The sequence below is a fragment of the Naegleria gruberi genome, assembly GCF_000004985.1.
Source record: "Naegleria gruberi genomic scaffold NAEGRscaffold_23, whole genome shotgun sequence".
NCBI classification, from domain to species: domain Eukaryota; phylum Heterolobosea; class Eutetramitea; order Acrasida; family Naegleriidae; genus Naegleria; species Naegleria gruberi.
The window spans coordinates 64,817-80,252 of record NW_003163304.1 but is presented as its reverse complement, the minus strand read 5'-3'; the positions used below and the strand labels follow the sequence as shown (position 1 = coordinate 80,252).

At 32.2% G+C, this 15,436-nt stretch overlaps 6 protein-coding genes across 6 annotated transcripts; 3 read left to right on the top strand and 3 right to left on the bottom strand.

Annotated features, from left to right (window-relative positions):
- Nucleotides 1–50: 50 nt before the first annotated feature.
- NAEGRDRAFT_79682 (integrator complex subunit 4) lies at nucleotides 51–6,444 on the bottom strand (the record flags this gene model as incomplete). The annotated part of the gene is made up of 11 exons (XM_002677251.1): nucleotides 51–539; nucleotides 603–955; nucleotides 1,002–1,425; nucleotides 1,609–1,951; nucleotides 2,607–3,016; nucleotides 3,059–4,729; nucleotides 4,775–5,050; nucleotides 5,089–5,554; nucleotides 5,749–5,916; nucleotides 5,991–6,039; nucleotides 6,141–6,444. 11 exons carry the CDS (start codon nucleotides 6,442–6,444, stop codon nucleotides 108–110), a joined length of 4,896 nt encoding a protein of 1,631 aa, XP_002677297.1. The 3' UTR covers nucleotides 51–107.
- Nucleotides 6,445–6,596: 152 nt separating this feature from the next.
- NAEGRDRAFT_67365 (uncharacterized protein) lies at nucleotides 6,597–7,311 on the bottom strand (the record flags this gene model as incomplete). Its single annotated transcript, XM_002677250.1, has 2 exons — nucleotides 6,597–6,827; nucleotides 6,913–7,311. 2 exons carry the CDS (start codon nucleotides 7,309–7,311, stop codon nucleotides 6,597–6,599), a joined length of 630 nt encoding a protein of 209 aa, XP_002677296.1.
- Nucleotides 7,312–7,447: 136 nt separating this feature from the next.
- On the bottom strand, nucleotides 7,448–8,530 carry NAEGRDRAFT_67364 (uncharacterized protein; the record flags this gene model as incomplete). Its single annotated transcript, XM_002677249.1, has 1 exon — nucleotides 7,448–8,530. The coding sequence occupies one exon, from the start codon at nucleotides 8,528–8,530 to the stop codon at nucleotides 7,448–7,450; it is 1,083 nt and encodes a 360-aa protein (XP_002677295.1).
- Nucleotides 8,531–8,799: 269 nt separating this feature from the next.
- NAEGRDRAFT_67363 (uncharacterized protein) lies at nucleotides 8,800–12,215 on the top strand (the record flags this gene model as incomplete). The annotated part of the gene is made up of 3 exons (XM_002677345.1): nucleotides 8,800–9,112; nucleotides 9,158–10,488; nucleotides 10,533–12,215. 3 exons carry the CDS (start codon nucleotides 8,800–8,802, stop codon nucleotides 12,213–12,215), a joined length of 3,327 nt encoding a protein of 1,108 aa, XP_002677391.1.
- Nucleotides 12,216–12,520: 305 nt separating this feature from the next.
- NAEGRDRAFT_79681 (component of scar regulatory complex) lies at nucleotides 12,521–13,966 on the top strand (the record flags this gene model as incomplete). Its single annotated transcript, XM_002677344.1, has 2 exons — nucleotides 12,521–12,616; nucleotides 13,149–13,966. 2 exons carry the CDS (start codon nucleotides 12,521–12,523, stop codon nucleotides 13,929–13,931), a joined length of 879 nt encoding a protein of 292 aa, XP_002677390.1. The 3' UTR covers nucleotides 13,932–13,966.
- Nucleotides 13,967–14,008: 42 nt separating this feature from the next.
- Nucleotides 14,009–14,701, top strand: NAEGRDRAFT_67361 (uncharacterized protein; the record flags this gene model as incomplete). Its single annotated transcript, XM_002677343.1, has 1 exon — nucleotides 14,009–14,701. One exon carries the CDS (start codon nucleotides 14,009–14,011, stop codon nucleotides 14,699–14,701), a length of 693 nt encoding a protein of 230 aa, XP_002677389.1.
- Between the last annotated feature and the right edge of the window lie 735 nt (nucleotides 14,702–15,436).

Genomic DNA, 15,436 nt, shown 5'->3' with positions numbered 1-15,436 from the left:
ATTATTTAAAAAATATTTAACAAAATAATAAATTAAATACATTAAATGATGATGATCAAGTTTTGTAAATATTTTATTGTAAACAACAAGTTAAATTGGTATCTAGTTTAAACATTTGATTGAGAATCCACAGCAGAAGCAGCAGCAACAGTAGTAGTGGCAGTACTTGTACTCTTAGTAGGATTCGTCGTCGTTCCCTTCTTATTGGTTTCCCATTTATCATCCCCCAATTCACAAATCAGACAGCACAACTTTTTCATCCACTCACCTAAGGTTTTTCCTCCAAACATTTCAGAAAATTGTTCAGAATGATATAACATATAGTTCAGTAAGGATATTAAGATTAGGAATACTAAATCCAATTCCACATTTCTGTACTCTCCAAGGAATAAACCCACATTATCCCATCCAGTAATATAACCCATTACGACCCATGCTGAGACAATCATGACAATTACAAAGTAAAAATCAATGGCTAGCATGAATTTGGTAATTCTTAGAGAGGAGAAGGAAATGTTTTGAGTTTTACGAAGGGAATACTAGTATTATTGTTGTTGTAAATATTATGGAAATTAATAGACAATTCTCATTTCAATACTTACAAAAATTTTCAATCCATAAAATAAAAATCCAAATAAAACAAAAAACGAGTACAAAATTCCTGAAATTCCCAACACAATGAAAGCATAAACGTTCACAAGTGTTGCTGCATAGACAATAATCATTACCAAAATGCAAACAAGTAAAATTCCATAGAAAACTGAAAGAACTATTTTGTGTTTGAGTCCTAGACGAGATTTAGCTTCTGGTTTGTGAGCCATTGTGGCTGTAACTACGTGAGACCAATTGACCACCATAGAAACAAAGCTGCAACATAGGCAAGCAACAGAAATGGCTCTGAATAAACCATTAATGAAATTTTGATGAAATGGTCGATAGAATGAAAAATTGGAAACTATTTTCAGTGTTAGAGTTTCTAAATTCATCAATTAAAAACTTACGTAAATCATGTAAATTCTCAATAAGAATGAAAATTGAAGCAGCCACAAGAAAATAAACACCCTGTAACTTGATATTAAATACTCCAGCAAAAATTGACCTAGCTCTCTTCCATTTTCCTTCAATTGTCAAAATCTTCTTCTTGATAACCTTAATTTTGTTGTTAATTTGAGGTATACATGTTGTAATCATAATAATTGGGGTTAAAATCCCATAGATTATTGCTAAAAACAGAGGAAACCAATTATTAACCAATGGAGAAAAGAAAACAGAATAGGCATCACATTGAAATCCATAATAATTTCCATGATAGCAATAGCATATAATTGGATTGTACAGAATTTCTTGTTCTTTGAGTGTTGTAACATTTAAAACTTCAAATGCAGTTAATTTTCTATTCAATTTTGTAATTTTATCCTTAATTCTCTGTCCATAATAGGAAGAATACTCAAAATAATACTCATTAATTATTCCCACTGCTAGTGAATCAGTAAAATTATTCGAAATTGAATATTGTGAATTGCAATGTCGAACTAGTCTTGATTTGATTGAATAATATTCAGGAAATTGAGGGCAATTCTCTGATTGAATTGTTTGCCTCCACTCCACAATATCATTTTCATTCCAAATTGTTCGATTCTCATTTGTAATGAACTCTCTAAAACGTTGGGCCTTCTCACTCATGCAAAATAAACAATGATTAATCATTCGTGAAAAGGTAAATCTCTCTAATTTAGTGGCAAGTGAAAAATTGGATGAATTTTCTCCACAAAAGAATTCAATACAATCCAAATTTGAGAATGAAACATTGAGTGGTTTGTTAGAGTTATCAGTTTCAACGTGTGAATCATCACATAAATCAACTAACTTTGCATCAAAACTAATTGGATGTGGCATATAGGGCTGATGAACTGGATACAGATATGAAGTTAGAAAATCCCTCGTTTGCATTCTATTCACGTTAATATCTAACAGATCAACAAATGAATAGTCCTCAGTTTGAGAAATGTTGAATTTCCAAAACATGTCCTGATTCTCATTTCCGATTATTGTTGTTCTTGATTGTGCAGTAGAAACAACAAATTGAATATTATTGAGAAGATATATAACAAATATGAGGGATATTATAATACAGGTGGTGTGATTCTTTCGTACAGTACTTGCACTGTTTGTCGTTGCATCATCATGGCAATGAAATTTGTGTTTCATTGATGAGTTATTATTGAATGAAGGTGAATTATTGTTGGTGAGTGAGTGAAATTGAGAAGAAAATAGTGGTGAACTGTTATCATCAGCACCAACTAACTCAGCTGCGAAAATTTCATGTGTTTTCCATCTGGTTGTCAAATCAAAGGGTAAAAGATCAGTCAACAATAACATTTGACAGATCAGTTGTGTTTGTTTTTTTGAATTTATTTTCCATTTGCTCTGTGTTACTTCTTGGTCGATCAAACTAGATACCATCGAGTTCTATACCGACCGGGTAAAAAAACGCCACAACAGTTATGAAATTGTTGTAAAAAACATGAAATCACTTTACTTTAGTATGTAGTGAAGGATGGATTAAAAGTTGAATGGGTTTTCCAATAGGTACCAAACAAGTTGACATTGTTGTTTGCTCACTTGTTGAATGTTCATTGACAAGAAGGGAGTACTCATCTGAGATTTGGGTAGAATAGGAAGTGCTTAGTGAGATTTCAATTGGACATGATTCACTCCACCACTCTGTTCTCAATTGAATTTCTTTAGATAACAGGAATTTGGATGAACCAATATTTGAAACTTCTGTTGTTTTGTTGACAGGGAAAATACTATTGGTACCATCTGAGAAGGAAACATCAATAAATAATTTGTCATTGGCATCTAAATCTCTAAGTTTTGCCTGTACTGATATTGGGAGTGATATGAAAGGTTGGAATTCAATTGGTTTTTCGAGATTTGGAGTTGGTGAGATTATTTGACAAGATTTGTACGTCATACTATGAATGTCACTTTCTTCAAGTTTGGGAAAGAAATGCTAAAATGGTTACCTCATCAAATAAATTAATTTTAAACTTACATTACTATTTTGCAATTCTGATGTTGAAATTTCGTCATTAGAGAGGAAGTGTAATATTATTGAATAAAGAGATTCATCTATTGGAAGACCAAACTTATTTGAAGAATCTTGAATCATTTGGCATAATTGTCGAATCTTTCTAGTATTTACATGTTCAGCAGATAAACTAGCACCTTTCTCAGAAGAGTAGAGTAAATATTTTACATAAACAATAAATCTGAGACACATCAGTTGTAAAAGCAGATTATCACTCAAGTTTCCAAAAAGTGTCTCAATCTTGTACGTGGTTTGAATAATATTTTGAAATACCTTAGGACCAACTTTTTCAGTTTGGGAAATGTTTCTAATAGATAAATAGTAATAGCAACATGTACAATATAATTTCAAAAATTGAATGAATACGTTCAAATTTCTATCAGAACTTTTTGCAGTCTTTTGAAGTTCATTTCTTAAACTCTTCATAGCATCCAAGGTATCTTCCTTTTCATTAGTCATAGAAAGAAATCTAATTTCATTAAAAGTTTCAATAAATGGCAATACAAGTGTTAAATGATCATTTTGAGTACTGGTTTGTTTTGTCTTTCCATTTGCAAATGTGTAAGCTAATGAACTCGATTGCATGCTCAGTGTACGGATGTTTAAGTTTGGAAATAAATTAGGGTGCTTAGATCTTAGGTAGGCATAGTGCTTAAACATATATTCAATCAAAAATTCTGTAATTTTGGAATGGTTTTTAGCAATATCTCTCAAGCACCTGTAAATGTGATCCAAGTCAGAGCTGTACTTTTTCAAATTGTTAATTAGTAAGCCCCTAATGGCTGCATTTAAGCACCTAGCATTAGACAAAACAATTACGCTCAATAAATTTCTTATGGAGGCTCTTATATCTGAGTTAGAATCTTCCAAAATAGCAAGAACGATTTGTAATTGTTCTTCATCAAATCTCAGAGAAGCTGCACTAATTTTGCTTACAGAGTCGATAGCATGAATTCTTACAGAGTCAATTTCATCGTTAAACATTTCTATTAAATAATCTACTGATTTTCTGCTAAACAAGTCTGACTCTCTGTTTAGTTCACATATCGATTCAATAATTGCCATTCTTACACTTCTATATTGATCTTCTAAAGCTAAAACGAATGTACCAACAGCTCCACTGTACAAAAGAGCATCCTTTTCAGTTCCTTTGATTGAAATATCACCATCCACATCTTCGGAAAAATCTTCACTGTTGAAAGTTTGTTCCATAATTAATTGTCTTTGTTGAAGAGCTTTCTTTTTAGTATTTGCATCCTCTTCCTCTCTTTGTCTTCTCCTATTATATTTTGGAGTATATTCGAGTTCTATTTTTCCAAATCCTTCCAATAAGAGTTTTTCACTCATTCCTTTCAACTTTCCAAGCATTTTACACGCCTTAGTTCTAACGGAGACAACATGATCTCTGACTGCATTACAAATTTTTCCAAAAGCATCTTCCACAAGAGACAATTGAGTACCGGAGTGAGAAACTACTCTATTTGGATATAATTGTGCAATTAATGTTACAAGTTCTAGTCCTTGCTCTCTTACCTCCTCCACATCATCATGTAATGAACTAACAGCTTCAGGATATAAATCAAATGAAAGTTTCAATCCTCTCTTACTAAGCAATACTAGTGACTCTACAGCTTGCTATTAAAATTTAGAATTAATTTATCATATTATTTAACCACTTACAGTTCTAACTCTTGAATCTCTATCAGTGAATGCTGTTCTTATCATTTTCAATACTTTGGAAATTTTTTCATCCTCCAAATAATCATTATCGAAAGGACATGATACAGATAATAGCTTCAAATAGGATCTTCTGATACCTTGATCCCAATCAGATAACATATAGGCATGTTGTGACATTTTTTCAAAGATTAAAGTAGCTAAACTCTCACTCCTCTTTGAAATGTCAACTAGTCCATTAAATATTTGTTTTTTAATTTTGTGAGAATCATATGATAACTAAATAATTTTAGTATAAATCCAATCCCAACACTTACCAAGTTTGACCAATAATTAATTCTTGACATGAATTTTACAACATCATTATTGGAAATATTCGAGCAAACCATCACTGTAGAAAATCTTACAAATAATACAATTGTATCCCTATCATAAATTGAACTTAATTCAATATTCAATTCATTTAACACATAAGTAAACACTGTTACTAAATGTTCTAATAAATAATTTGATGAATTAATATAGGAGAGAGCATTTGGTATAAAATTATTTGATGTGGGAGTTAAATAAGTAATCAACACAGGGAGAACAGCTTTAATCTCGATTGAATTCTTTGAATTTACTAATTGTTTAATAAAAGTATCCAACTCTTCAATTTCTTTTTTCCTTCCCTGATCCGATAAATTTTGTTGTTGTTGTCCCTGAGAAATACCCTCCATATCATCCATTGGTTGAGTATCAGCATCACCATAAGCATCAACTTCCTGTGATATTTGATCGAAGCTTCTCTTCATTTTTTTAATTATTTTTAATTGAATTTAGTTTTTGTATTTTTATTATCAATTCATTATTTACATATGATGATTAACCAATTAATAACAATCAAAGTGAACAACAGATAAGACACGGATAATATAGCGGATTGACATTGTGGCTTTTAAAAAGTGGATTTGTATATTTACATTGTAAAAAAAGACCCAAATTGTTGCATGTCAGCAGTGTTGATGGATCGTTTGGTTGCCAAAGAAGAACCTCCTGCTGATCTTTTAACTATTAAATGTGAAAATGAAGCCTTTGTTCCTGCTTTCTGTTTTCTTTGATGCATTTGTGAGTGGAATAATCTTGCTCTTTCAGATGCTTCCTTGCTATCAATATATTGATATCAATTCATTTGATCAATATTAATAATCCTTCATAATCAATAATGTAACAAACTTACCTTATTCCTTGCTTATCTGCTAATGAAAATTTTGGAACCATGATAGAAACTGTATTGTACATAATAATATATGAACATTCCGAAATGATGATTGGATTATAATTTTGTGAATGTCTTGTCAGAAGAAATTTAGATTATGCTAAAACTAACCTGATCTAGTTTTGGTTAATCTTGATTCTTTCAACTCTGCTAATCCTTCAGAAGTTGGAGACACCTTCTTGATTTCCGATTGCAGGTTACTAGAGGTCTTTTTAGAGAGCATCATTGAGAGTCCTCTCTTTACAGAAGATGTTTTTGGTGTGGAATTATTGCTTGTATCGACAGTTACTGAATTTCTATTGGAGATCTTGTTTTGCAATCGATCAAAGAGTTTGACCTTGGTCGAAGAAGATGGTGACTTATCTTCATCTAGTCCGTTAGTATTGTTTTGAACAGAGGCAGTTGTGGTGGACATTGGAAGCTTGCTATTTTTTTGACAGTTTGCTGATGTTTGACAGTAGTTTCAGAAAAGCCAAGTTGGCCTGTTCGCCTCTACCAAAGATACAAGATCTTTTAATAGCTGTTACTTTGAAAACTAAAGTTATTAGAAAGTATCTCCATAAGTTTTTATTCATTCTTTTTTGATTGTTTAAGAGAATAAAAGTGTTCCTTTAAATGATCTCTTGGAGTAAAGTAGAGTGGATTCTTTTCCAAGTCAATATAAAGAAGAGCCTGATCGTAACTTGTTGGAGGGAATGATTCTGGATTACTATGTTCGAGTTTGAAATGTCTTACTGTATTAATGATGGCCATGTGAAGTTCGTGGAGAGCAATTCTACTTCCAGGACATTTACGAGCCTATTTAAATGTTAGAAAGTGAAATAGTTCATAATTCAAGCATTAAAATGATTAACAATTAAATAATGTGAAATTTAAAACTTACACCAATACCAAAAGGTGTACTAATATAATTATTGGACAATCCAATAGGAGATCCCTTTTCATGACGTTCTGGAATGAATTCATTTGCACGTGGAACAAATTCGTCACGAGTATTAGCAAATCTTTGAATACATAAAACTTGAGTGTCTTTTGGAATTTTGTAACCACGAATAATCATATCATCACTCAAAATTCTACCACCTCCAATGAAGGCAAATGGATTAACACGCAACACTTCCTCAACAAATTGTTTGGTGAGTTTCAATTTCTTATACTGCTCGGCAGTGATGTGCAATCCATTTTCAGAGGTGACTTCTTCCAAAGTTGGTTCACCAAAAACTTCTAACAATTCTTGATAAACCTTTTCCTGATATTCTGCAGAGTGAGCCAATCTGTACATGATCACTGTATTATTAAGTATGACTCAAACACATGAAATTTAAATGAAACTTACTCACTAACATTCTATATGTATTGAGAAAAAGCATTTTAGAAATAGAGTAAAATATTTGAGAAATTGACAAATTAATTATACACTACCTCATAGTAATATCAATGGCTGCTTGTAAGAACGTAATCATTACAGATTGAACGAGGGCAATTTGATTTGGTTCGTCCTTAGAACGTTCCATTAAAGTTTCATAAAATCTTGGCTTATCACTTGGATTATTCTTAAATCTATCCATAACATAATTGGCATAAGATAAAGACTTTTCCATAGCTTGTTCCATTTGCTTGTACTCGGCTGTTTTGAAATACTTGTAGAGAGATGGTTTTGAAATGAGTCTAAGGGGATCATCGAGGAATTCAGTGGAAACTTTAACGAAATCAGCAACATCGAATGGGAAAGTTTTAGTTACATCGTCTGTGAGTTTAGCACCTAGAAAAACTTTCAACACTGCATCAAATCCATATCTTGAAACAGCACCGACACCATCAACTAATCTAAACTTTTCTGGATTATCAGTTTCTTCCAAATATTTGATAATTCTTCTAATATATTCACCATTAATTTCAGTTAATTGTGGCAAAGTAACTTGAGTTTGGAAGTCTGGTTTCATTGCAATATTATAAAGTTGACGTGTTTCATTCCATGGTTCATGCAAATACATTTCAATTGGAGTTAATGGTAACCCTCTTTCAAGTTTAAACTTTCTAGATGGATCAACAACATTTCTTCTTTCTTCATGCTTGTAAAGATATTCCATATCAGTTGGATTACCTAAGAATAGCATTTTCTTTCCCACCACATCAAGTTTAACAATTTCTCCATACTCTTCACATAATGAGGCAAAGTAAGGAGAGGCGTTCTTCTTGACTCCTTTCATGATGTGGAACAAATTACCAACAAGTGGCAAACCCTTTGGTCCAGGAATTTCATCAAATGATTTAATGACTTGTGGTGGTTGCTGTGGTTGTTGATGATATGGACACTTGGAAATATCTTGTCCAGCAGCATTAGTAGAAGAAGCATCCTGTGCTTGTTGATGTAAAACCTTGTTTCCTATTTGATTAGTGAACATGCGATGAACTGTTTCACGATCAAACACCAATTGTTGGTACTTATTAATGTTGTTGGACAAGCTAACGACTCTTGATCTTCTAACTTGATTAATCATTGTGTTTTTTTTCTTTATTGTTTGATAATATTGTCCGCTCAACATCAAACAACATCTTACTTTGAACTGATGTTTCATCTGAGGGACACGCAACGGAGGGGTACTACTCCTATTGGTTTGTAAATAGAGGCATTGATAATGCGCTTAATGCGCTATTGATCATACGGAGTTTTGTTGCAAGACCACAGCTTAGTAATGTAGCTTTCTTCCCTCAATAATTTAAATTCAATTATTGTTTGTTTATATTTTAAAGAAAATTCAAAACAAAAATGCAAAATGAAACACAACAACCACAAGAAATAATAAATGAGGAATCGATTGATTTTGAATCAAATGAACAAGAAGATGAAGATTGTGATGTGGATTTGAATTCATCACCACCACAAATTATTCAAGATGATCGAACAAGTTCTCCCACATTTGAAGATGTAATATCGGAATCAGGTGATAGTATTGCATTGGATGATACCGAAGAAGAAAATCGAGATGACAAGGAAAATAAGAATGCCAAAACGACTTCGGAACAAACCACAGAAACAAGAGAAGGAAATAACGTTATTGATATTACAGAGGAATCAGAAAGTTCAATTAATCTAAATAATAATGAAAATGTAAATAATAATATAGAATGTGTTTCTATTGATTCGAGTGATGACGAGGAAGAAGAGGAAGAAATTAACCAAAATGACAAAACAACTGAAAATGAGGAAGATGAGGAAAATGAGGAAGAATCCGATGAAGATTTTATACTCGAATCTGATGAAGAAGAAGACTATCATCCATCATATACAACTAGGAGAATGCACAAATTAATAGAGGAATTAATACCAACTGTTACTGCAGGTGGAAGTTTTTCTGTGGGAGGAGAATTTGATACTTATCCTGCTGTTGGATTGCAATTACTTGTGCCCAATTCAGAAAATAATAGTGTGGAAAGAAAGTATGTTTCACTCCCACTTGTCACAAAACAACAAGCAGATGATATAATTCAACTTGCAGCAAAAGCACCTTATGGCAGAGGAGAGGAAACAATTGTGGATGAAAAAGTTAGAAAAACCTGGCAATTAGAGCCAAATCAATTTGCAATACTCAATCCAAACTGGGAAGATATGATAGATGAATTGGTTGGAAATCAAATTAAAAAAGGATTGGGTGTTGGAGATAAGGAGATTGGATTTAACTTGTACAAATTATTGCTCTATGAAGAAGATGGACACTTTCAATTTCATAGAGATTCAGAAAAGGAGGAAAATATGTTTGCCACACTAGTTGTGCATCTCCCATCAATTTATACTGGAGGTGAACTAACTGTCAAACACAACTCTAAGGAAGTGGTGTATGACTATTCCTCTAAATCTAGTTATGCAACATCATTTGTTTCATTCTATTGTGATTGTGAACACAAAGTTAACAGAGTAACAAGCGGATACAGATTAGCACTGGTTTATAACATATTTTTCGAGGGACCATCACATTTAACACCAAGTGCAGATTCAAATCAAAATGTTATTGACTATATGAATGATACCCTAACTAGTTGGGAAGGAAAATATATCATTCATATTTTGGAGCATAAATACACCAAAGATGGAATAAGTGTGGGTAATTTAAAAGGTGCTGATGCTAGAGTTTACAAATGGCTTGAAAATTTTAATAGAAACCGGGATGAATTTTATCTTTGTATTGGTCAACTAATGAAAGAAGTGTCTGGAGATTTAAATAGCTATTCAGGCTATCATCATGGTTATTCTTACAGAGGTTATCATAGATATGATGACAGTGATGAGGAAAATGATGAGGATGTAGATTCTGATGACATGGAAGAAAAGGAAATTGATTATTTTGTGAAAAATCTCAAAGATAGAAATGGTGATTTCTCTTCACGCTTAAATCGTGTTGATATATCTTCAATTATTCCCTTAACTTCTTTACTAGAAATACCCCATCAAAGATCAACTGTAAGTACTCTATTTTAAATCAAATTCTAAATAATATTCTCTAGGTTGAGCATACAGGAAATGCTGGTGTCAGTGCTAGCAAATTTTACACTTCTGCGTGTTTGGTAATTATACCAAAACGAACATTCGGCTCATTATTGGATAACTTGGATGAAACCTGCAAAATAAGATATTTCAATATGATAGTTGACAAACAGGTGCAATCTCCTAGCATTTTGAACATCAAAAGAATTACTGACCTAATAAGCACCTATTCACTATCAGAAAAGATGCTAATGAACACTATTGAAAAAGTCAAAGATGTCAAATTGGCTGTATTGATTGCTACTAAAAACATTTCTTACACATCTTGGCAATTCTTAATAACAAACTTTGGTTTACAACACCTTAAAAAAGAATTTTTCAAATATACCATACTGAACCTTAACAACAAATCAATTGCTGAAAATGCTTTCCAAACTATTCAATCTCAAAATGATCCTTGCTTAATATCGGAGCTATGCTTTCAAGTATTTGGTTATTTACGGACCAAACAAGGTGTAAATCATGCAGACTTTATTCAAAAGATACTGAGTTGCATGAGTGAGTTTGCAATTCCATTTACTCCCAACACTACAGCATATATGGCTGAACGTTGTAAAGTAGCAGATCCCAATGAGGTGACAATTATTTTGAAATACTTAGAACCATTCCCAGGATTGATGGTTGCCTTATTAATATTGTTTAGTAACAAGGAGATATTCATCAAAAATTATCCTTCTGTAATTGGCTACCTCAATACATTTTATAATGAAAGTATTCAAACTTGCATGGAACCAATATTAAGAGACATTGTTTCATCTAACTATAGTCAAGCTCTAACTTTATTGAACTATTGCACAAGTTTGACTACTAACCCTGGCGCAAATTTCATTTCTTCATATATTAGAGGTAATATTGTTCAGCAATTTATTACCAATACATGTAACATTGATCTGGAAAATTGCAAAGAAATTATTTCTACAATTTGTAAAAATGGAATACCAGATGACCTATCAAATGTTACCGCAACAATTATATCAAAAATTACAGACCTAAGTGGAGTTTGCAAAATTCTTCTTCCACTCATCAAATTTATTGAAAATTCTTATGGCAAATCTGTTTTCAACACTTATCCAGCATTTTCAGTTTTAATTCATTGTAGTATTGGATTTTTAGGCCCAACACTCAGAAAACAACAGGAAGCAAATGCAACCAATTGGCGCCTTCCAACATTTAATTGTACTATTAATTGTCCCCATTGTCTAAGAGTTAATTTATTCCTTCAAAATAGTACTGAGCAAGTTTGTGAAGTGAAGGAGGCTTTAGGAACAAGAAATCATGTTGAATCCAATTTACATCCTCTTTCAAAATATCTATCTCTAAGCACAGTAAGAGTTGGTTCCCCTCATACTTTAGTTATTAAGAAAACGAGCAATCCACAATTAAGACTAGCACAACAAGCAAATAATACAAAATCATGGGTACAATATCTAAATAGTTTGCTTGTAAATAATGCTCCTCCAATTTCACAACCTTCCTCTACTGATCTAGAACCAATTTCCCAAAGCATTCCCCAAACAACATCCAATATTGCTTCTAGTAGTAGCTCTGTACCAAGCTCTATGTTCACTCAAACTATTAATCCAAGTAATACACTCAAGAGATCAAATTACTATCCCTCTCTTGCAAGCAAAAAGAAAAAGTAACTGCTGATCATCTCCTTCAAAAAGACTCTTCGTCCTCAATAAACCATCGAGTTGAAATTTTGAACCAATCTTCACAGTTCCCAGTGCTCTGTTGCAACACTAGCGAAAGGTGATACAATGACGGGAAACGACCAAACAACATAATAAACTGTCATAAAAGCAAACACAGAGAAAACTCATTGCAACGGCTGAAGAAGAATTGAAGCGACGCTGAAATTACCACCCATCAACAATACCATCAAAGACATCCAAAAACAACGTTAAAAAATATTCAATCCACTCTCACCACTCTACCTCCATTAAACATGTCTGACATGATTGATATTGATGCTGAAGAAACCAGTCAATTGGGAAAGACTTTTAAAAGTGATATGACAGATCTGAAAGGAACTCGTGCTCTGGTAAGTGATTTTATTTGATGACATTGGAAAGGATAACTGTTGGTTTTACACAATTTGTAAAATTTAAATTTACACAAATGATGAACAACAATTTGTTTTTTATGATATATTGCTTTATATAATTCTAATTGGTTGAAATTACTAATCACTTGTGATGATGCGAATATTTTATTATATATTTCTATTGGAAACTATCACTTGTGATCATTGATAATTATTTGCGAATGTGTTGCCAATGATTATCTTGTTTCCTTTCTAATAATATTATACTAAACTCTCGCAACACTAATTTTATACTGAACAACAAAAACACTTTTTCTACTAATTTTGTGTTTTAACAAATTGGTTCAACACTATTGTTACATATATTCCAATGTGATACGATACTATACGCATATTTTACAACAAATATTGAACACAATACCAATAACAATTATAATAATAACAATAATAATAATAATAACAACAACAATAACAAATCATTCTAATGATGAACAAATAACAACACAACACAACAACAATAATAACACAGGAAAGAATCATTGAGGAAGGTAAAAGACAAATCCAAACAATATTTACTTACAAGACAGCAATAGGTAAACTTATCCAAGTTAGAGGTGATGCTGATAACAAGAAGGAATTATACAAACAAAACTTGACTATTTTGGGTCCAAACATTCAAATTATGAGAGATTTGTTCCAATTCAATGATGTCATGAGAGAACATGTTGTTGCCTTTGTGAAGGGATTTTGCAAAGATAATGCTTCACCAAGTGCTGATGAAGCAAAGGCTTTGATTGATGTTCTTGATGTTGTTATTATTTTGGATTATTTGAAAACTTGGCAAGCAGGTTTAAATAACGATTTTGCCATGTATCGTAGAGCCATTCAACACGTTAAAAAAGATTACAATATGAGTGAAGATGAAACATTACGTCACTTCCTTGTCAATCCACATAATATTAATAAGGCTTTGAAAACATCTTTCACTGAAGATGCTGATGGATATGAAAAAGTTCTTTCATATTTGGCAAATGAATGTAATAATAGACATGAAAAGGAAGAAAAGAATGAAAAATATGTGAGAGTTGCTGTTTGTTGTGTCTTTTTATTCGATCAACTCATTTCAGATGCTAACAAGTTTGCAAATATGAAGAAGAATATGAAATTCCACAAGATTAACAAATTATTCGAAACTAATCCTAAAGTAGCTCTTCACAACGATCTGCCTCTCAACGTTCCAAATTATTTGAAGAGTTGTCCTAATTTCACGAAGAACGCAGATTGTGATAAGGGAGTCTGTACAATTTTGTAAAAAGTGTACACTAATAAACATTCTAGAAATTATTTATATTTTCCCTCCTTAATTTTTCCATTTACATTTCAAAAAAAATGAATCAAGAAGAAATGGATGAATCAATTAAGGATAATCAACAAGAAAAGCCTATTGATCAATCTACAACAGCAACAGAAGAGGAAGTAGTAGGCTTGTATTCTTCTTCAGAGCATGAATCAACTTTCACCGAACCAATGGAAACATCTACATTAGAGGAGGAACATCTACAATCAGCAATGGTCGATGATGACACACACAAGCCTTCCTCAATTCTTCTGCATAGTGAATTAATTGCAAAGGCAGAAAATATGTTTGGAGAAACAAAGGAATATCTACTTGATATGATTCAAGAACTTCAAGATTTGAGAGTAAGTAATTGTCAATTATTTCAACTTCAATTTGTGATCATCAATAAGAGGGAGCAAGAACTGGCCAAATATCAATCCCTTTGCGCAAAGGATTTAGATTCAGCAAGAACAACATCATTAGCTGAAATGGATATCATCTCCTCAATAGTAAAGAAGAATGAACAAGAAAGAGAGAGGTTAGAAAGACATTACATGGAAAGGATCAAAGAATTGTCCTCAGAAAGAGATTTACTTATGAAAGAATCACTGGATTCTAAACTAAAGTTCGAGGCTCAACAAGTGGTGTTTGAACAAATCAAGGTTTGTTTCAGTGTATTCCATTCATTTATCATTTCTCTCAGAGAAGAAACATTGAGCTTGAATGCAACTGTTCCTTATTAAAGGAACAAAACAAAAAGGTGATTTCAACACTGAGTTCCACTCAACAAGCTAAAGATCAATTTCAGTCATTATATGAAAATATTCAATCAGAGTTGACAACAATCAAATCTCAGATACAATCCTTTGAAACTATTGGTAAGTAATATTCGCAATCACAATGTTAATTGCTGAAAAGCAATGACAAGCTCCATTGAAACTGAAAAAACTAAAAAGAAACTAACAACATTGGATTCCCTTCTCAAGCAAACAGTAGAAGAAAACGTCAAACTACAGAAAGAAAACACTCAATTAAGAAAAACAGAAAAGACCTGTAAATGAAATACTTTAAACGTAAGAGTAACGCAAAGAAGACCAGTAAAAATCAAAATAATATAACACTTCAATCTTACTTGGACATTCTTATACTGAATGGTTTTTTAAATGTTCAACACCAAGTACATCTTGTTTGTGTACCTTAGAATGCTCTCTTAAGAATTCATAAAAAGTGATGAGAAGAAATCAATTTTGAATATGGACACAAAGCTTAATATACAACTTGGATGTCATTGTGGATCCACCGAATCAATTTCCCTTTGGTCAAAATGAACAACAATTCCGAGACTTTCGTGTTTGTTCTTCAAGGTGTGCAAACACGTGTTCATGTGCCACTTTACTTGGGCGCCATCATCTATTTCCAACAGAAAACAAAAAAATACAAACATTCATAAAATAATAATATGGTGCAACACTCTCTAT